At 37.4% G+C, this 19,794-nt stretch overlaps 3 protein-coding genes and 1 long non-coding RNA gene across 5 annotated transcripts; 1 reads left to right on the top strand and 3 right to left on the bottom strand.

The window, feature by feature from the left end:
* Nucleotides 1-15: 15 nt before the first annotated feature.
* On the bottom strand, nucleotides 16-3,846 carry mrpl35 (mitochondrial ribosomal protein L35). The gene is made up of 4 exons (XM_046855585.1): nucleotides 3,711-3,846; nucleotides 3,236-3,395; nucleotides 919-1,063; nucleotides 16-454 (listed from the first exon to the last, which is right to left on the bottom strand). The coding sequence occupies exons 1-4, from the start codon at nucleotides 3,739-3,741 to the stop codon at nucleotides 272-274; spliced, it is 519 nt and encodes a 172-aa protein (XP_046711541.1). The 5' UTR covers nucleotides 3,742-3,846; the 3' UTR covers nucleotides 16-271.
* LOC124389959 lies at nucleotides 3,351-5,128 on the top strand. The gene is made up of 3 exons (XR_006926668.1): nucleotides 3,351-3,486; nucleotides 4,722-4,907; nucleotides 5,002-5,128. It is a non-coding gene; the product is annotated as an uncharacterized LOC124389959 (long non-coding RNA).
* On the bottom strand, nucleotides 4,135-9,949 carry si:dkey-21a6.5 (sushi, von Willebrand factor type A, EGF and pentraxin domain-containing protein 1). Its single transcript, XM_046855581.1, has 9 exons — nucleotides 9,613-9,949; nucleotides 8,531-8,716; nucleotides 7,622-7,760; nucleotides 7,452-7,540; nucleotides 7,235-7,298; nucleotides 6,733-6,821; nucleotides 5,740-5,852; nucleotides 4,980-5,136; nucleotides 4,135-4,883 (listed from the first exon to the last, which is right to left on the bottom strand). The coding sequence occupies exons 1-9, from the start codon at nucleotides 9,662-9,664 to the stop codon at nucleotides 4,726-4,728; spliced, it is 1,047 nt and encodes a 348-aa protein (XP_046711537.1). The 5' UTR covers nucleotides 9,665-9,949; the 3' UTR covers nucleotides 4,135-4,725.
* Nucleotides 9,950-14,427: 4,478 nt separating this feature from the next.
* nt5c1ab (5'-nucleotidase, cytosolic IAb) lies at nucleotides 14,428-19,361 on the bottom strand. Of its 2 annotated transcripts, none has more exons than XM_046855305.1 (7): nucleotides 19,147-19,361; nucleotides 18,875-19,061; nucleotides 17,317-17,484; nucleotides 17,036-17,165; nucleotides 16,488-16,610; nucleotides 16,225-16,409; nucleotides 14,428-15,730 (listed from the first exon to the last, which is right to left on the bottom strand). In XM_046855305.1, exons 2-7 carry the CDS (start codon nucleotides 18,974-18,976, stop codon nucleotides 15,365-15,367), a joined length of 1,074 nt encoding a protein of 357 aa, XP_046711261.1. In that variant the 5' UTR covers nucleotides 18,977-19,061; nucleotides 19,147-19,361; the 3' UTR covers nucleotides 14,428-15,364. The 2 variants fall into 2 exon arrangements, with proteins under 2 accessions (XP_046711261.1, XP_046711260.1); XM_046855304.1 differs by having other exon boundaries at nucleotides 19,161-19,361.
* Nucleotides 19,362-19,794: the final 433 nt, after the last annotated feature.

The following is a 19,794-nucleotide window of genomic DNA, read 5'->3' as shown; positions in this document are numbered from 1 at the left end:
CACATGGCTCTTGGATTTCATTTCCTTCCCTTTCTGACGAACAAGTCAGAAAAAAGGTTTATTTCAAGAATCGTGGCTCTTTATACAGAACGCATCCATGAACACTGGCTTTTAAATTACATGAATATTTTCACTGATGTTCTGTTTGTTGAACTGTATTCTCTCTTGTGGTTCAGGGTGATCAGTTTAATAAATCATTGATATACACTTTACAAGGAAACGTTTTCTTCACAGAACAGTACATTTCTCATATAAGCTGGGTGAAGAACCCTTACAGATTCACCCTATCGTGGTATTTCTGGTAAGGGTCGTTAAGGTACCAGTTTCTTCGCTTCCAAAAGGAGGTCGTCATTTTGTCTAATTTCTTGCACTGAGTCTTATTGCAGAACACGTGCTCTCTTAAACGCTTCTTCCTCACTGCTGATTTTTTCCAAAGCTTCTTCTTGTAACCGGCCTGAAAAACAGTGATGGCAATCAATGAGCGCAGATCTATACAGTATATATTCTGCAGTCAAATGAAAATGGCCTACTCTTATTGTAAATTTGTGCAGGATATATGTGGAAAAAATCATTAATGTACTATACAGTACATAGTAATAGTACAATGTGAAGTATACAGTGAGTTTGTGGAGTAATAGAAGAGTCTTTATGGAGTCCTAAATGATTTGTATGTTGGACATATGCGTGTTGAAGATCCTGATGGCCTGAAGAAGAGAAACTCCTCTGAGCTTCTTTCGATATTCTTAAAAAACTTTTCAGCCGCTCAGTTTAGCGAAAGTGGAAAAAAAACTCAATGAAAGAAAACAATTCTGGTCTATTTAATATTAAAATCTTTTGTCAAAACCTTCCCAGATTACAAAGTATTAAACCACTGAATGGGAGTAATAAAGAAAAAGTGCATTTGGTGTCCTTCTTTACCTTTCTTCTCACCCACAGGCCACAGTGCAGTCTCAGGAACCTGTCCACCACGGCTTTAACCGTCTTCCTCTTGCCCTTCTTTACACTAAAATATGTCACATTTCTACAGGGCTGCTGCATCAGCGTTGGTATGAGAGGAGAGACTCTGTACAGTAAAAGATATTAAGACATTAAAAAAAACTCAACATACAGCAGCATATGTCTGATGCCACTGATAACTCAAAAAGCATGAGACAGAGGATCGGTTATTGTAATGTAACAAATCTTGCAAATTAATGCAGGACACAACATATGGTGCCATCAAAAATGTGATGCTTTCTAAGCTCTAAGATTGTTGCATAATTACGTTGAGGTAACAGCTACAGCAGATTTATTTGTCACTTATGCCACAGGGCTGTTCTTGATTTAGAAGGTGTTTTCATCTCTGACAGTAGAACTGGCTGCATCTCAAATCACAGGTTTAGACTAATACATAATGCATTCAAATTTAATTTCTCATCTCAGCATATACATGTTTTATATATATATATATATATATATATATATATATATATATATACAAACACACACAGCATTTGGCAGACTTCTTAAAGGTGCTTTATATTTGTCACATGTACATTACAGCTCGGTGCAATTTTTTCTTCGCATATCATTTACAGGTGCATCTCAATAAATTAGAATATGATTAAAAAGTGTATTTTAGTAATTCAATACAAAAAGTACAACTCGTATATTATATACATTCATCACACACAGACTGATATATTTCAAGTGTTTATTTCTTGTAATTTTGATGATTTTGGCTCACATTCAACAAAATCTCACCAATTCATCTCAAAATAATCTGAATAATGCATTTTTTGGTCTCTTTTTTTTTCAAGATTTTCATCTTGATTTTTTTATGGATTCTCTACGGGGTTCATGTCTGGTGAGTTTGCTGGCCAGTCAAGCACACCAACACCATAGTCATTTAACTAACTTTTGGTGCTTATGGCAGTGTGGGCAGGTGCCAAATCCTGCTGGAAAATTAAATCAGCACCTCCATAAAGCTGGTCAGCATGAAGTGCTCTTAAACTTCCCGGTAAACAGTTGTGCTGTCACAGGACTTGATAAAACACAGTGGATCAACACCAGCAGATGACACGACTCCCCAAACCACCACTGACTGTGCAAACTTTACACTGGACTTCAAGCAACTTGGATCCTGTGACAATCGAAATGCAAAATTTTCTTCCTTTCATCTGAAAAACAACTTTGGCCCACTGAGCAACAGTCCAGTCGTTTTTGTCCTTTGCCCAGGTAAGGCACCTCTGGCGTTGTCTCTGGTTCAGGAATGAGTCAGTTGTAGGCCATGGATACGTCTGTGCGTGAAGGCTCTTGAAGCACTGACTCCAGCTGCAGTCCACTCTTTGTGAATCTCCCCAAATTCTTGAATGGGCTTTGTTTCAACTTTTTCGATCACATTTTTCCTTCCATTTAACTTTCCATTAATGTGCTTAAATACAGCACTCTGCGAACAGCCGGCTTCAGAACAGCGATGACCTTTTGTGGCTTACCCTCCATGTGCAGGGTGTCAATGATCGTCTTCTGGACAACTGTCAAGTCAGCAATCTTCCCCCATGATTGTGTAGCCTGAACCAGACTGGGACACCATTTAAAGGTTCAGGAAACTATTGCAGGGGTTTGGATTTAATTAGATACTGCATTTTGGGTTTTCATTAGCTGTAAGCCATAATCATCAAAATTAAAAGAAATGAACACTTGAAATATATCAGTCTGTGTGTGATGAGTCTATATAATATACGAGTTTCACTTTTTGTATTGAATAAATAAAATAAATCAACTTTTTAATGATATTCTAATTTATTGAGGTGCACCTGTAGCTGCCGTCAGAGCTCAGGATCAGTCATGAAATAGCTCCCCTGGAGCAGTGGAGTTCTAAGGGGCTTGCTGAAGGGCCTGAGCAGTGGCAACGTGGGGATGCTGGGATTTGAACTCTCGACCTTCTGATATAAAGTGCAACAATCCTAACCACTATGCAACTACTTCTGTCTTGTGGTGTTTTATTTATTATAGCAGTAATTCAGACAGTTTCCACCTTTTTCCACTACCACTGCAAGGGAGCATCAACTCTAGTGTCATGTTTATGGTCGGAGGAATCATCTAGCACTTCAGCCCTCTTTCTGGTTACTGTATGTATCCGAGTGGACAGGTGTGCTGGAGTACACACTTTCTGTGGTACTTGTATTGTATGTAACAATCCCGAGTGGATGTAAAACCGTGCCTTATTTCGGTATGAGTTCTTCCTGAACCTTACCGTTGCAGTAGGGTCTGCTGCTGAAGAACACTTGCACTATGAGAAGGTTTGAAACTGAACTGTCGCTGAATAAGTGTGGAGAAGCGAGGAAGAACCAGCGGCGCTCTGACTGCGTGGTTAATGCAGGACTGGCCGAGCAGAGTCAGAGGTCTCACTATACCTGAGAATGACAACGAGACGAAGCAATGTTCAAGTGGGTTTGCACAAATGTTCCTAGTTCCTGTATCTACGAGTTCTTCTCTCGTGGGGATGTAAGTCAATAGTCTCTCTGACGTCTATCTGAGACACACACATGCTAACGAACGCTACCCAGTTGTCGTATGCTAACGTTAGCTAACCGAGCTATTTAAATGAAACAAAGAGCTACGACAACTCTGTGTGATAGGATCTAGTCGAATCTCTTAACAGAAACCCTGCTGAATGATCTAAAACTATAGCTGCGTGATTTACAGTATAAAAGTAATAACTTTACTACCTGATAGTCCTCTAGTCAAGGTGGCCGCCATCTTGAATTTGTGTGACCCTTCACCTACAGAGCGCAGCAGGGACAAACAGCATACCGTGGGAAAGCAAATCGTTATTACACGTTTAAGCGCCCGCCTGTTCCACCACCATCAGCAACAACATTAAACAATGTTAAACATTATACAGAAAAAAGAGAGGACATACGTGATTTTTTTTATTATCCCTGTTCAATTAGATCTTCCCATCATTACACTGGTCTCAAAAAATAGTCTATTCAAACTGAGCCAAAATCAGTGCACCTCACGTTTATAGTGTCATTAATAATAAGCTATCATTTATTTATATTGTCTACAGGAAAAATGCTTAAAAAAATTATTAAAAAAATTAAAAAACTATCAAATGAATAGTTTAGTAATGTCATGAGTCATGAGAAGTCATTTAAAACTTGTGCAAACTTTACTTTTTATTCAAGGCCAATTGTGCTTTAAAAACAAAAGACATGTTTACCTTTTGTAATGACATAAGATTGCTAATTCACAAAATGAACATTTCTTAAGTATCATAGTAGTAAAACACCAGGGAACAAGAAAATAAATAGAATACGACAGGTAACAGCAACAGTTCAGCACAATCAAAGTCTTAATGAGTACCAAGTATTAAATACCAGTGCAATAATTAAACAACAGTTAAATACAAAACAAGTTCTCTCTCTACATATAGAGGAAAAATTATTGTCAGATTGTCAGATGTATTCATATTGACCTTGCTTAAAAACTGGACTAATACTTCTACCAGGACAATCCTTTCATTTAACCAGTGTGCAGTGTACAGCAGTCAGCAGAATAATCAAGAAAAGACAGATTTGATTTGAGTGCACTTTCAAAAGCAAAACCTGTGCAGCTCTAAACTTCATCAAAATGTTGCAAATATTCAGTTATTATACATTTACACAAATGCAGCAGAGAAGCTTATAATAGCTTGGAAGGATTGTGTTTGCTTTTGTTCTCTGCATTGTCTGCAGTGTGTCACCATCCTGCATACACAGGATCCGCATCACACGGGACTCCATACGCATGATGAGTGGGACGGTCTTTCCCCAGAAGCGGGGCACGAGAGAGAGATAATTCGCTGTCTGTATCTCTTCTCCTTCGAAAAACCACCAGGACAATGAATAGAAGAATCACTGAAAAGATCAGAGTGAGAAAAGGTTAACAAAATTCACTCATTTATTGTTATGATCAAGAGATAATAACAATAGGGAATATGTAATTGTTCATACATCCTCCTCCAATCACAATTAGAGCTATGGTGATGGGGGCAAGCTCGCATATGTCTCCAGCCTTCCTGAAGAAAGTTTCCATGCAATAACCAGGAGCAGTGCTGCCCTCAGGGCAAAACGCATCACTGGGGCACTGGATTGGATCCACATCTGGACTCTGTAAGGCAAATAGGTCGACTTGATCTTAGATAACAACTAAAATTCATGATCAAATATTTTACCCGTGCAGTATCTTTTTGGGATGTAACTGAATAAGAAAGAATTATTTGCATTGAACAACTAATATGTGAAAACAATACAAACACAGATATGAATATAAGTTGGGTTTTTTTTGTCTCTTTTTTCAATTTGTGTGTTGGTTGACATTCATGGCAGAGTTTCATCCAACTTTCACTGTCACTTTCTAAAGCCCAAACAACCAATGAGCTGTAAATAAGGCAGTATGTCTCTGCTGGAGAAAATACAACGAAAATGTATACAAATGTTTTACTTTCATTTAGCATATTAAAAGTCTTACAAATAAATAATACTGGCATAGCTGTTTTTAGCAATTTGTTATATATTGTATTGAGGAAAATGACCTCTTTCTCAAGCAGCCTGCCTTTTAATATGTTACAGAGAGTGGCATTGCTTTACATTGTACTATAGTTACATCAGTAGAAGCTTTAAAGAGTTTGAATCCTGTTTTGGCTTTTGGAGGACAATTATTATGTATAATTAAGTGTGTGTATGAGTGTGTTAAGAGGTAATAATCAATTACTGGGCAGTAGTGGTCTTTTGGGCAGGTGTCACAATTCTCCTGGCCCCAGTGGATCTGATAGGAACCACTGCTGCAGATCTGACACATTTTCTGCTGAGAGGTCTTGTGCATGCCTGCCCAACACACACAAGCAACGAGACAAACACAGTATACAAGGCAACTTCTTATTATTCTTTGCACTTAACATACGTTTAGTTGTTAAAAGAAGAACAAACAAAAAGCAACAAACAAGAAATTATGAGCTTTATGAATGCATCCAGGATACTTTTTATTGACTTAGATAGATGCACACACACTTCATGCCATACTTTATTAACTTTCACTCCTCAATAAAAGTTGCTCTAAGAAATTATACAGCACATTTTTGCTTGCAGCTTTTGACTATTATAAGTAAATTTATAAATTCATAAGTCATAAGTAAACTTCTAACACGTCTTCTATTAAATAAATTTTTAAAAGCTCCAAAAATGATCTTGACGATCCTTTACATCAGGTTTATGTGTATTTTACTTCAGTAATGTTTACTCATCTTCCTGTCAAACCATAAAGTAAGTAATGGGAAACAATGCTTTCTAAAGGGACTTTGTGGTGTGACCTGCAAATGAAACAGCATGTTTCATTTCTCTTTTTTACATTTGTACAACAGCAATTACAAATATTACAAATGTAATATTGTAAACAACATAGCATGCATTTATACATTAACACAAGTTTCATGGAATACAAGACGGGTTATATTTCACCTTCTTTCTAAATATTCAGTAAAATGTCCTTTAATGAAAAGGCAGGTCTTTGGATTATCTCTTAAATACTACCTGCACGTTCTGAACCAGGTACTACTATAGAACCAATAATAATAAACGAGAAGGATTGCAATAATATAACCCTGTGATTTTATTATAGCTGGTACAAAACTGCTGTTATGTGAAAGAAACTTAACTTCTGACTAAATAAATTTGAGAACTCAGCAGCATATTTAATGCCATTGGTTACCTGGGCGACAAAGGGAGCACTGCTTACTTCCAGTGTTTAGGGCTTCAGAGCCCACGGGACACACCTGACACTGAGCACAACTGGAGGAGCTGTTAAACAGGAAGACACAATTCCAGTAAAATCGAATTAATTCATTATACTCAAAGCCAAAGTTATGCCGGGTATACCGCTGTAATATCAGTCTTGTGATGTTGATATGAGGTCAACAGACTGTGGTAGAGGAACTTACAGAGAAAAGTAAATGACTTGCAGCAGTTTCTGTGGCTTTGATTAAAATCCCAGGATAAGAGACATGTGACTCTGCTCTAGAGCCAGTGTAAACTCAAAACTAAACAAACACTGTACTAAATATGGCTGGAATTCACAAGGACACTCTAGCACTGTTGTCTGCTATAATGCTAGAAAGTGTAATCAGGCTAGATTTTTATAGTGAGCATATACTGTAGATTTTAATTTATGTGAGTAAGAGTTAATGTCAACAGTAGCCAAGTGCACAGCTTACTTGCAGTAGGTGCCCTCAGGACATGGATTACAAGCAGTGGCATTCGAACTGGATTCATAAAACCCTGCAAAAAAATCCACGTTTGTTTTTATGCTTTATAAATAATAACTAAACAAATTGACTTTGATTCCAGATGTCCTGTAAAGGTCCAGTTACTTAATCACTAAAGGCAATTAAATAAATTAATTGTATAAAAAGTTCACATTGAACTGGTTACCTGGTGCACAGGACTGACATGAGACTGACCCACTTCCATTAGTATAAGAACCAGGAGGACAGGCCTGACACACAGAGCTTGCTGTGATACTGAAGAGAACAGGAAAAACTAATCATCTATTTTTATATGATGTATAAATGTACATTAATGTGTGATTATTGATTACTCACTTAGTGTAAAAGCCCGCTGTACATGGAAGACACGCCTGCCCGCCTGCTAGAGGCTGATAAAAACCTGGTGAGCAAGGCCGACAGCCACTGGGGATGATACACAGCCCAGGCTCCGGACAACATGAGCACAGCAACGTCTCTGTCAAAACAAACAAACACAAACAAACAAGCAGGATCTTTAAAGTATGTAGACACCAGACCAAATACACCCATACCTGTTTCTTCCCTAAACTGTTATCACAAAGTTTGAAACACACAAAATTGACTAGAATTAGGGTTTTCCATTCACTAGAACTCTGTAGCACAAACATGTTGCACAAAGTGACACACATAAAGACATTAAAGCATTTCAGCAGACTAAACACGGAATGCCGACTGTGCAATAGACATTCTCATTCGACATCAGTGACTGACCTCGTTATTGCTCTTGAGGCTGCATAGGTAAATCCCCAAAGCCACTCTCCAAAACATAATAGAAGTCCAGACGCGTGGAGATTATTACAACCGCCACGAGAAAATTATTAAGATCAGGGACTGATGTCAGGTGACATACTCTAGGGGTTGAATTGTGTTAAGGTCAGGGCTTTGTGCAGGAGACCTGAATTCCTCTACAAACTCTGTCTTTATAAATCTCACTTTGTGCCCTCAGATATTGTCATACTTAAACAGGTTTCGGCTCACTTAGTTCCAATAAAGGAGAAATCTACAGCATTATCTACAGAAAATAATTTCTACAGCATACAAAACATTGTACATTTAGTGGTAATACTTTAGCATTATAGGGAGGTGATGTCAGGATCATGTAAAATGAGTAGCAGTGTTACAGACCATAATCAGTAGCTATTTAAATAACTAAAACCACAGCTATTACCATACACTGTTGTTATAGGCCAAATACGTCATACCCACCATTGTCATAGTAGGTGCCTGGTGCACAGGCTTCACAGCTGGAGATGTTCATGGTTGAGCAGCCAGGTGTAGTGGTGCTAAAAGTGATCGTAGTCACACTGTCATTCACATTGATGGCGGTCACATTCTCAATAACTGTGGTGGCTGTTAAACCTGGGGTGAGGGTAGTCTGACTCCTCACGACTCCTACCAGTAATACATACAAATGAAAGAATGCTTTATATTAGACTTTTTTATAAAAAAAAAAAATAATAGAATAATTGTATAGTAAGAAAAGTAGTAACCCTAAGTATTAAAAAAAGTCATTACAGTCAATTCTGATTCTATCTAAATTCAAATGTTTGTTTGTAAATATCGCAACAGCAAATGTTCATCATTCCCGTGATTAAAATTGCTTCATTTTGAGAAAAAATGACTAAATGAATGTTTGCTAAGATGGAATTAAAATAGAAACAGAGTAGTTATTGTGCAAGTAATCACATTAAGCATGTGGTACATATGCACTTATTCCTGGTCTTGTGACTTCGACTTGGCCCAAAGACGCTGAGAGAAGTGAGAGAAGTGGGCAATCCCTGCATTCCCCTTAATATTGGAAATTTTGAATAAATTTCTTATGCATCAACAACAGTTTCCATTGCGAAATGTTTATTTGCTCAACCTGAACTGGGGGAAAAGCTCAGCAAACTCATCATCACACTCTATCAGACCATCACAATCTAATCAGTCGCATCAAACTCTTCCTCTAAGGTTAGAAAACCTCTAAGGAATGAAAAAACATGACATTTTCTATGTAATTAACAACATGAAATATGTGTAATGTCTTTCAGTTGTTATTTGTTGATGTCAATCTTCATAGCTTGATGTGTCAAAGGGATTAATCTCCTAAGTGACAGAGTGTTAGAGAGAGAGATTATGACCTGGTGACCCAGAAAACAAATGAGAACATTACATACTCTGATTCTGAAATCTGAATTAAGTGCCACAAGAACACGTGCGTGCGTGTAAATAACACTGAAACGGGCTCTACTGCTGTCATGATCATGTTTTTCACTAATCACAGTATTATAGTATATTAAACTCACCCCACAGACACGCGAGGGCCACGACAACAGCCCGGACTCCAGAATGTGCCATATTTCACTGATTAACCAGTCACAAACATCTTCCTGAGGTCAGAGCTTCTAAACTCTTCAAAAGGAAAATGAACTCGTCAATCTCCGTTTATTCCTTCCTTACGATTCTGCAACAGTGTCTGCTGACACCTGACTAATCATGTGAGTTGTAGCGCTTTGGAAATGACTCCAGATGGATTCTTCATGAGAAGTAAAACCAGCGCTCTCCATACACAGATGTTCTCAACAGCTGAACCCGAGCGCTCGTGGCATCACCGCGGAACAAACCTGCTTTCACAACCAGATGTAAATCCCTGCCCACAAACCACAGGCCACGCCCATGTGGTTTTCAACCACGCCCATGCGGCTGGATTCAAAGCTGGAACTTCTTGTGACGCGCAATCTTCTTCTTCTTTCTCTTCTTCTTTCGGTTTCTTCCATTAGGTGTCGCCACAGCGGATCTGTCCTCTACATCTTCCTCTTTCAACCCAACTACCTGCATGTCTTCCCTCACCACATCCATAAACCTCTTCCTTGGCCTTCCTCTTTTCCTCCTTCCTGGTGGCTCCATCCTCATCATTCTCCTACCGATATACCCCATGTTCCTCCTCTGCACATGTCCAAACCATCTCAATCGCGCTTCTCTTACTTTTTCCCCAAAATGTCCTACATGCGCTGTCCCTCTAATAAACTCATTTCTAATCCTGTCCATCTCGTCACTCCCAATGGAAACCTCAGCATTTTCAGCTCTGCTACCTCCAGCTCCACCTCATGTCTTTTAGTCAATGCCACTGTCTCTAAACCATACAACATCGCAGGTCTCACCACAGTCCTATAAACTTTCCCTTTCACTATTGCAGAGACCCTTCTATCACAAATCACTCCTGCTATCACTCTTCTTCACCCATTTCACCCTGCCTGCACTCTTTTCTTCACTTCTCTAACACACTCTCTATTACTTTGCACTGTTGACCCCAGGTACCGGAACTCCTCCACCTTCACCACCTCTTCTCCCTGCAACCGCACCACTCCACTGCCCTCCCTCTCATTCTCACACATGTACTCTGTCTTTCTCCTACTCACTTTCATTCCCTTTCCCTCCAGCGTGTACCTTCACCTTTCCAGGCTCTTCTCCACAAATCACAATATCATCCGCAAACATCATAGACCAGAAAGAATCCTGTCTGACCTCGTCCGTCAACCTGTTCATCACCACTGCAAACAGGAAAGGTCTCAGGGCCGATCCTTGATGCAGTCGAACCTTCACCTTGAACCAGTCTATCGTTCCTACTGCAGTTGTGACGTGCGTATTATATGACATAAGTTTTATATGATTTAATTATTATTTTAATTATTACAAATATAACGAAAATGTAACTCACCTTCAATGCAGAATCAGATGCATAGAAAACAGTTGCTGGGAAACACAGGATATTGTCTTTCAAGGCCTGATGACAAATGATCCACACCCTGGTACCAGTCCACCACCCAGTTGTTGGAGTATATAGCATGCTTTACAGCTAGATTTACTCAAAAATCAAGTAAAATATTGATATGGTGGACTACAGTCAAACTAAATGTGGTTTTAATTTTGTTTCTTTTGTTTCTTTATTTTTTTTTTTTATGTTCGAGACATTAACAGTCTTGTTACTCTTAAAACACTGTCAATTTGTTCCAGTTTGGTGTAAATACAAAAAACAATTTTATTATTATTTATTAATAAAATAAAAAAAAAAAAAAATTCTTGAAAGGATAAAAACAATGACAAAATAGTAAATTATTGATATTCAGTTATTGCTATTGCAGCCACAGCCTGTCCTAGTGACACTAAATAGAAGGATTCACTTAGGATTGTATGTGGGTTCAATGCAGAGCACAATTCACACACATTCACAACTAGGCACCTATGTTAGCATAGCCAATCCACCTCACTGTATGCTTTTGGACAGTGACGTGAAGCTGGAAAACCTTGAACAATCGAATACAAACAGAGAACAGGTAAAAGCCTACACAGACATTATTCTGAGCTAAGGAATGAGCCCAGGACCACATAGTTGTCTTATGTTCAAGATTCGGTACAGAATTATTCATAAAGGAGATGTCCAAATTATTGACTCATGAATTTTCTATGGACAAATACATGAATTATTGAACATATTTATTTGTCAATATCATTCATCTTCAGTAACCAATGTCCTGGCTCATGTTGGACATCTTAAATGGCAGGATCTTAATTTTTCCGACTTATACAATGATTTACAATTTTTTTTTTAAACCAAAATGATAATGTGTAAATTATGAAATTGTTATTTGATAAATAATATATTTAATTAATGATAAGACCATGCTCAAGATATTTACACTCACTGTCCACTGGGGGGCGAAACCACTGGAGTAGAGAAATACCTCATCACTAATATTAACATAAAAGCATATTACAAACACTGCTCCATGATCATATAAATAAATAAATGAATAAATAAATAAATACATATTATTTTACATGCATACTCTAAATGGCCAAATATATACAGACACCCGACCAAACACACCTACGTATATGTGTGTAATGAACATCCCATTTCAGATGAATACCCCTTTGCGGTTGTAATTATATCCATTATATTGAAATGGCTTTCCAATAGATTTTACATTGTTCATTCAGCCATAAAAGCATTGAGGTCAGGCACTGCTGTCAGGTTCGTCCCAAAGGTGTTAATGGGTTTGAGGACAGAAATGTGCAGACTACTCGAGTCATTTCACATCAGCTTTTCCAAACCATTTTTTCATAAGCGCTTGTGTTTTACACAGTGATATTGTCATGATAAAACATGTTTAGCCTCTTAGTTCCAGTGAAGGGAACATTCTACATTCTAGTCGATCATGTGCATGCAACAGATGTGGCAACAGATTACAAAAGAACCACATAAGGGCGTGATGAAATGTTCACGTTTTTGTCCACATAGTGTATACATTCAGCATAAAAAGAGAGAACTTAACATGAAAATAAACACATTTGAAGTTGTAGGAGATATAGTAGTCAATTCACAAATAAAATAAAAAAAAAAAACAATAAAAAAAAAATACAAAAATGATGTGTAAGTGAATAAGAGCATCTATTTATTTTTGTAAAAAATCTAACATTTTTCATTTGCATTATACAGTCTCAAATATATTATATTCTATTTATATTTAGTATTTTTTTTTTTCTGCACATAGAGAAAAAAACATTTTCAATACTGTAAACATGTCTTTTTGTATTCTGTCCAGGTTTAAAAAATAAAAATAATAATAATAATTTTTGCCTATTCAGAGAAATTGGCTATAAATGTGACTGGAAATAAACACCATAAGCTCTTTTTTTTGTTTTAGTCCACCTAGAGCTTATAGCAAATGGAAAATCTTTCACAGGCTTTTACATTTCTGTCACATTGTTAATACAAATGTACATCATAGAAACAAAATTTGGCATATGTGAGATCACATGCAGACACTGACCATTTTTACCAAACATACTGAACTCACACACTTATCAAAAAGACCTAAAACAGCATCACAGCATCTAATTTACATAAAGGACAAGCAGGTTACATGTCACAGGAAGTCTTTACTTATATTAATTTATAAAATAAGAGGCACAGACTGTTTTTCTTTTTTAAACAACCAAGTAGTACCTGAAAGGCCCATTTAGTACATCCATTATAATTCCTTGCTGAATAAAATTTACTCTGTTTATTCAGCCAGGAAAACATACAGTGGTCTTATTTTTTTGCACGTTTGTCACCGTTTAATGTTTCAGATCATCAAACTAATTTACATATTATTAAAAGATAACACAAGTGAACACAACATGCAGATTTAAAATGAAGGTTTTTATTATTGAGGGAAAACAAAATACAAAACTACATGGCCCGGTGTGAAAACTGTTAAAACTGTGGTTTATCACACCTGAGTTCAATTTCTCTCGCCACACCCAGGCCTGATTACTGCCACACCTGTTCACAATCAAGACTTCTCTTAAATAGGACCTGCCTGACAAAGTGAAGTAGATCAAAAGATCCACAAAAGCTAGACATCATGCTGAGATCCAAAGAAATTCAGAAACAAATGAGAAAGAAAGTAATTGAGATCTATCAGTCTGGAAAAGGTTATAAAGCCATTTCTAAAGCTTTGGGACTCCAGCAAACCACAGTGAGAGCCATTATTCACAAATGGCAAAAACATGGAAGAGTGGAGAACCGTCCCAGGAGTGGCCAACCGACCAAAAGTACCCCAAGAGCACAACAACGACTCATTCAAGAGGTCACAAAATCCCACAACAACATCCAAAGAACTGCAGGCCTCACTTGCCTCAGTTACAGTCAGGGTTCATGACTCCCCCATATAAGAAAGAGACTGAGCAAAATTGGTCTGCATGGCAGAGTTCAAAGACTAAAACCGCTGCTGAGCAAAAAGGACATAAAGGCTCGTCTTAGTTTTGCCAGAAAACATCTTGATGATCTCCAAGACATTTGGGAAAATACTCTGTGGACTGATGAGACAAAAGTTTAACTATTTGGAAGGTGTGTGTCCCATTAAGTCTGGCATAAAAGTAATGCCGCATTTCAGAATAAAAACATCATACCAACAGTAAAATATGGTGGTGGTAGTGTGATGGTCTGGGCTGTTTTGCTGAAAGACTTGCTGTGATAAATGGAACCAGGAATTCAGCTGTTTACCAAAAAATCCTGAAGGAGAATGTCCAGCCATATGTTCGTGACCTCAAGCTGAAGCAAACTTGATTTATGCAGCAGGACAATGATCCAAAACACACCAGCAAGTCAACATCTGAATGACTGAAAAAAAAACAAAATGAAGACTTGAGTGGCCTAGTCAAAGTCCTGACCTGAATCCTATTGAGATGCTGTGGCACGACCTAAAAAAGGCGGGTAATGCTCGAAAACCCTCCAATGAGGCTGAATTACAACATTTCTGCATAGATGAGTGGAGCAAAATTCCTCCACAGCGCTGTAACAGACTCATTGCAAGTTATCGCAAACGCTTTGTAGAACATTGGGTTAATGTTCTGTTATGTTTAACAAGCATTTGTATAAATGGGTATCCGTAGTGATGAAGCCAGATGTATGCGTAAGCATTGGTGGTTGGATAGAAAAAAAAGCACATTGGAACATTATGTTTTATGTTTCTTATGAACAAGGTTCTCAATAAAGGAGCTTCGTTGTGTTAACCCCACGAGTGTGACCGTCATTTAAACATGCTTGATTGCAGTTGTTGCTCCTAAGGGTGGCCCAACCAATTATTAGATTTAGTGGGCAAACAACTTTTCACACAGGGCCATGTATTTTGAATTTTGTTCAATTAAAAACTGCATGTTGTGTTCACTTGTGTTATCTTTTACTAATATTAAAATTAGTTTGATGATCTGAAACATTAAAGTGTGACAAACATGCAAAAAAATAAGAAATCAGGAGGGGGGCCAACACTTTTTTTACACCATTGTATATGGCTTGATCCTCTTGATCTTTAGCTATACCTGATTTCACAGATTTCGGTTTGCTAACACAGCTAGAATATAGTATAATATAAATCTAGGTACTGCATATGTTCAACTCTAATCATTATACAGTACAGTACAATATGTCGCTCTGATGAACATAACAGCTAAAAGAAAATTCTGTCAAAACAAAATATATTTCATGCCAGCAATGACGCAATTTATTTTTTAATCAAACTCCTTTGTGTCCTTTGTTTTTTTCCTTAATGGCACTTTTTGGGCGACTCCATAAGGAACGTGAGCTGCCACGGTTCCCAGCTCTGCAGCCCCTTCAATATGGAACATTTGATCATCAAAGAAAATGTGGGGCTTGATTTTTGCAAGCATTGGACCCTTAGGTGCTCCAGCCAAGAAAAGAGCTTCGTCTGGCTCAAGGCCCCAAGAACGCAGGGTCTTCAGAGCACGCGTACCTGAACTAGCTGCACTGCGAGCAGTCACTAGGTATGTGCGGATGGGACAGTCCATACGCTGGCCTTTGGCAGAGAATTTCTTTTGCAATTTTCCCAAAGACTCCAAGAATCCTTTTAGTGGACCCTATAAAACAAAGATAAAACTGTCTTTCTGAATTTGCATTCATGTAAACATAGTTCATCAAATAGCCAACAGTAACAGAACTGTATAATAATATGTAAGCAAAAAAAAGAAAACATTTTAACAAATAGATCAACAATTTGATGGTATGATGAAGAATAACCACTTCAATGGATTAAATTTTTTTAACTATTAAAAAACAAATCAGTGTACTTATTCAGTCTATTCATAGTAGAAAGCTAAATGTTTCATCACAGAAAATCATATACACAAAATCTATTTCAGTCCACCTCACAAGTCCCACTGCAAGTTGTTAATATAGAAACAGTAACATATTATAAAGAGCACATTAAAAGAATTAATTAAAATATTTGTCTTGCATCTAAAACTACTGTTACCTCCATGCGTGACCAATCAGAATAAAGAATTCAACAATGCTATGGTAAAATGAGTTATGCTTTATTAGACTAAATTCCCATGTGCTTTAACTGTCTTACGTGATCAAGCGGCTTGTTTTCATGAGCCTTTTCGTGTTCAAAAAATTTATCCAGGCCTTGCGTTTTAAAGATTCTCTCCGACTCGTCTGAGAACAGCACTGCATCTCCATCGAAGGCCACTCTCAGCTGTGTCTCAGACACCTCCGCCGCTTTCTCTCGTTTGAACATGGTGGCTGCTGCAATACCTTTTAGTGACCAAAAGAGCGAAAATTATGTTTCAACAATTCAGGCAGAAAATGTAAATTTGTTGTTTTGATAGTCACCTTGCTCTAAGGCCTCTATCACTTTCTTGGAATCAGCAGACAGGTACAGGTTGGTGTGGTAGGCTTTCAGGTAGCCAATTGGACTATTACCTCCAGTCATGCAGAAGCGCTCAATGAACAAATCTACCAGAGAAGAAAATATTTATTTGACCAACCAATATAAAGTGTGCAGTAGTAATAGTAGTGACAATCTCAAAATAAAGTGTACAATGGCAGACATCTAATCCATATATATATATATATATATATATATATATATATATATATATATATATATATATATATATATATATATATATATATATATATATATATGGATACGAGAGCACCATCTTTTCCTCATCACACACCACACCATCCCCCATGTCCTCAGCAATCACGAGACATAATAATCCAGGGTTTACACATTGCTGTATTTTCTATTCTAAGGACTGTACACTGAATAAACCACTAGCATGCCTATCAAAGGTCATTTAAAAAGAATGAAAGCTAATAAACAGCTAACGGAAGACAGCAGTGAAATCCTGTCTAATAGAGCTTTGACCTACTGTGATGGTTGATGGAATTAATGAGTCTGAGTCCGACATTAGCGTGATGGTTAGTCATCAGCACAACATCAAAAAGCTCTTCGCTGTCTGGATATAGTTCCCTCAGCTGCACATTGACTGCTTCCAGAGCCTGCAGGTGACACACAAAAGGCACACATTATGGCATCTGTGTCATCTCTCATCATTGCATTGGGAAAATCAACTAAACAAGTACTCCTGTGAGTTTAAGTAATGTTTTGTTAAATGAACGTCGACTGTGACGGTAGATTTTAATCTCAGACCTTAATAAAAGGGAAAGCAGGTCCTGGTGCAAATGGTTCAGTCTCATGTTCAATCTGGTATTTAAGGTACTCCTCCATGCCCTTCTGGTTAAAGATCTGCTGCTCCAGGTCCATGTTGAAGAGGACACGTGATGACACAGCAATGGTGATGGCATTTTCAGGCTTGGGCTTAACACAAAAAATGAAATAAATGATTACAATAGTTCAATAATGTAACAGTATCATTTCTCTCATTTAAAGTCAATTTGAGTTTCTCAAAATCAATTTACGTCCTTGATTTAGGGGATAATCTCAACTGGATACCTGCAAACTGCTGCAGTTATCATAAAGACTGATGTTTATATTAAACACAATTTCAACACACATCTATAATATACAGGTAATGTAAAATTAATGCTTTATAAATCTACTACACAGTGTCACAAAGAGAATGGGTTTCTTTTTTAATTTGGTTCCTGTGAAACAAGATAACCCAGTATTAGGTTTACCCAGAGTTTAGAATGACCCACTATTCCAAGTGTGAAAAGCCCTACTATCACCTTAGGGAGCTTCTTTCCTGCCTTGTTCATATGGATATACTGTAAATATAAATCTACATTACATCCAAGCTGCTTTGTGACTATTAATAAAAGAGCTATAGAGCTATTTTACCCGGACTTGACTTACATTTATTCTGTAAATCTGCCTGACACAGCAGAATAAATAACAATAATGGACTAAATGTGGGCTGTGAATAATTCATATGCACTGAAACAGTAACATTAAACCTTACACTGTTCCACTTTAATACCATAATACCAAATGTTTGATCAATTTACACAATAAAAAAGGATATCTATTTGATACTTTTGTGTGGATGTGTAACAATGAGAGATTAATTAAAGAAAGTAAAACATCGATATTTTTTGTTGTTGCCTTATATCATCGTTAGTTAATGTTAGAATAACGTGATTTGTTTTAATCAGTCATTTGAAGTACAATACAGAGAATACAGAACAACCATTTCTACTTTATGTTTCTATTGATCTAGTACTAGCAGTCAAGTGTGTTGCCTAAATGAACTGCATGGATATTGAGTCGTTTCTTATATTGACGACTCATTTTGATGATGACAACAACCGCAAAACACCACATCGTATCATGGTATATCATATCCCTTTGTGGTGTAAACATGATCCAGGATTTGTCAGTTTTTTCTCTGCTTTTTATTTATGTATATATTTCAAACACCACTCGCCAACATGATTAATATTCTACCATTACTCTTGTGCTCTAGAACTGCTCCTGTTGCTGTTCAGTACAATGTTTTTGTGTTGGTTGCAGTGCTGCATCTGTTCACTATCCTGCAGTAAGAGCTACATTTGTGTCTGACCATCACAATGACTCAACATAAATATACACATGAAATGACTAATTTTATCAAAAAATGTATCATCATCAATTATTGCCTAAAATGATTGGTCAAAAAAATAGAAAAGCCTGCAATAATCCATAAGAAAACACTAACATTAAAATGAATCCATTAATTATTGCTATTTCACAAAGCTTTCTGACTTACAGATTGAGGTTTCTTAGTTGGGGTTGAGGGATTCTGCAGCTTTACGCCTTCCAGACGTGCGTCATCGTTCGTGCTAGCCATCCGTCCATCATGGAGACTCATTTTTGAAGTAGCTTCTCCTTCGTGGCACACACACTATTACCCCTGTCTTTTGTAATCTCATCCGCACCACAGTGTTTCCCAGCCTCTACAGGCAGGGTGGATGGAGGGATGGTGATCAATACAGAGAGTGTGCAGCGAACAATTCAGTGAAAAAAATCCCATTAACCTACCAGAGGAGACTTACTGGTGCTGAGTGTGTCTTCACTCCTTCCCTGAGGCATACTCTTACGGTTTCTGAATTAGAGGTCACTCATCTCACTGGCACCTCCTTCAATCATCACACTGCTGAAGCAAATATGTCCAGCATGTCTGTAACAGGCATCATTCTGCTGTGGCTGTGTGCTCGTAATGACGCGCCATTTTATTTTTAGATGCTGAAGACCTTTGCCAGTGCAGATAGAATAAATGTTGCCATGACAACCACAGATAGCAGGCTGTACCGCAACGTCATTCTGTCAAGTCTCTTCTGTGCAACACACATCACTTATCTTTCATGTCCTCATGCAATTTTTTTTTCAATATCAAGTGTATATAGTGTCTATTGGACCATTTTTCTGCTTACATTTCTTATGGTAATAATGGAGATAAAAATGTGGTTTGTTCATGTGGAGCTTAGAAAAATACTGAATGTCACAGCAGAACCAAACAGCCAAAGTGACCAATCACTGTATGTATCAATCACAAGGCATTTTATAATCCAAAATTTATACAGAAGAGGTAAACATTTCAAACTATGCTTTCAACTTTGCATAACACAACATCCTCAGGTTGCATATAATAAGAACAAGAATTAAGAATAATAAGAATTAAGAATAAGA

The sequence above is a fragment of the Silurus meridionalis genome, chromosome 8 (assembly GCF_014805685.1).
Source record: "Silurus meridionalis isolate SWU-2019-XX chromosome 8, ASM1480568v1, whole genome shotgun sequence".
Taxonomy (NCBI): domain Eukaryota; kingdom Metazoa; phylum Chordata; class Actinopteri; order Siluriformes; family Siluridae; genus Silurus; species Silurus meridionalis.
This window is presented reverse-complemented; position numbering and strand designations above follow the sequence as displayed.

What these genes read in the sequence shown, in the direction of transcription:
- mrpl35 (XM_046855585.1), bottom strand. Translation starts at nt 3,741, where the DNA reads ATGGCGGCCACCTTGACTAGAGGACTATCAG. An exon ending in CTTGACTAGAGGACTATCAG is followed by an intron (nt 3,396 to 3,710) that starts GTAGTAAAGTTA and finishes TGTCATTCTCAG; the next exon opens with GTATAGTGAGACCTCTGACT. An exon ending in CAGCAGACCCTACTGCAACG is followed by an intron (nt 1,064 to 3,235) that starts GTAAGGTTCAGG and finishes TTTACTGTACAG; the next exon opens with AGTCTCTCCTCTCATACCAA.
- nt5c1ab (XM_046855305.1), bottom strand. Translation starts at nt 18,976, where the DNA reads ATGAGTCTCCATGATGGACGGATGGCTAGCACGAACGATGACGCACGT. An exon ending in GATAGAGGCCTTAGAGCAAG is followed by an intron (nt 16,410 to 16,487) that starts GTGACTATCAAA and finishes GGTCACTAAAAG; the next exon opens with GTATTGCAGCAGCCACCATG. An exon ending in AAAACAAGCCGCTTGATCAC is followed by an intron (nt 15,731 to 16,224) that starts GTAAGACAGTTA and finishes TTTGTTTTATAG; the next exon opens with GGTCCACTAAAAGGATTCTT.
- si:dkey-21a6.5 (XM_046855581.1), bottom strand. Translation starts at nt 9,664, where the DNA reads ATGGCACATTCTGGAGTCCGGGCTGTTGTCGTGGCCCTCGCGTGTCTG. An exon ending in ACAGCGGGCTTTTACACTAA is followed by an intron (nt 7,541 to 7,621) that starts GTGAGTAATCAA and finishes TGTTCTCTTCAG; the next exon opens with TATCACAGCAAGCTCTGTGT. An exon ending in GTGCTCCCTTTGTCGCCCAG is followed by an intron (nt 5,853 to 6,732) that starts GTAACCAATGGC and finishes TGTGTTGGGCAG; the next exon opens with GCATGCACAAGACCTCTCAG.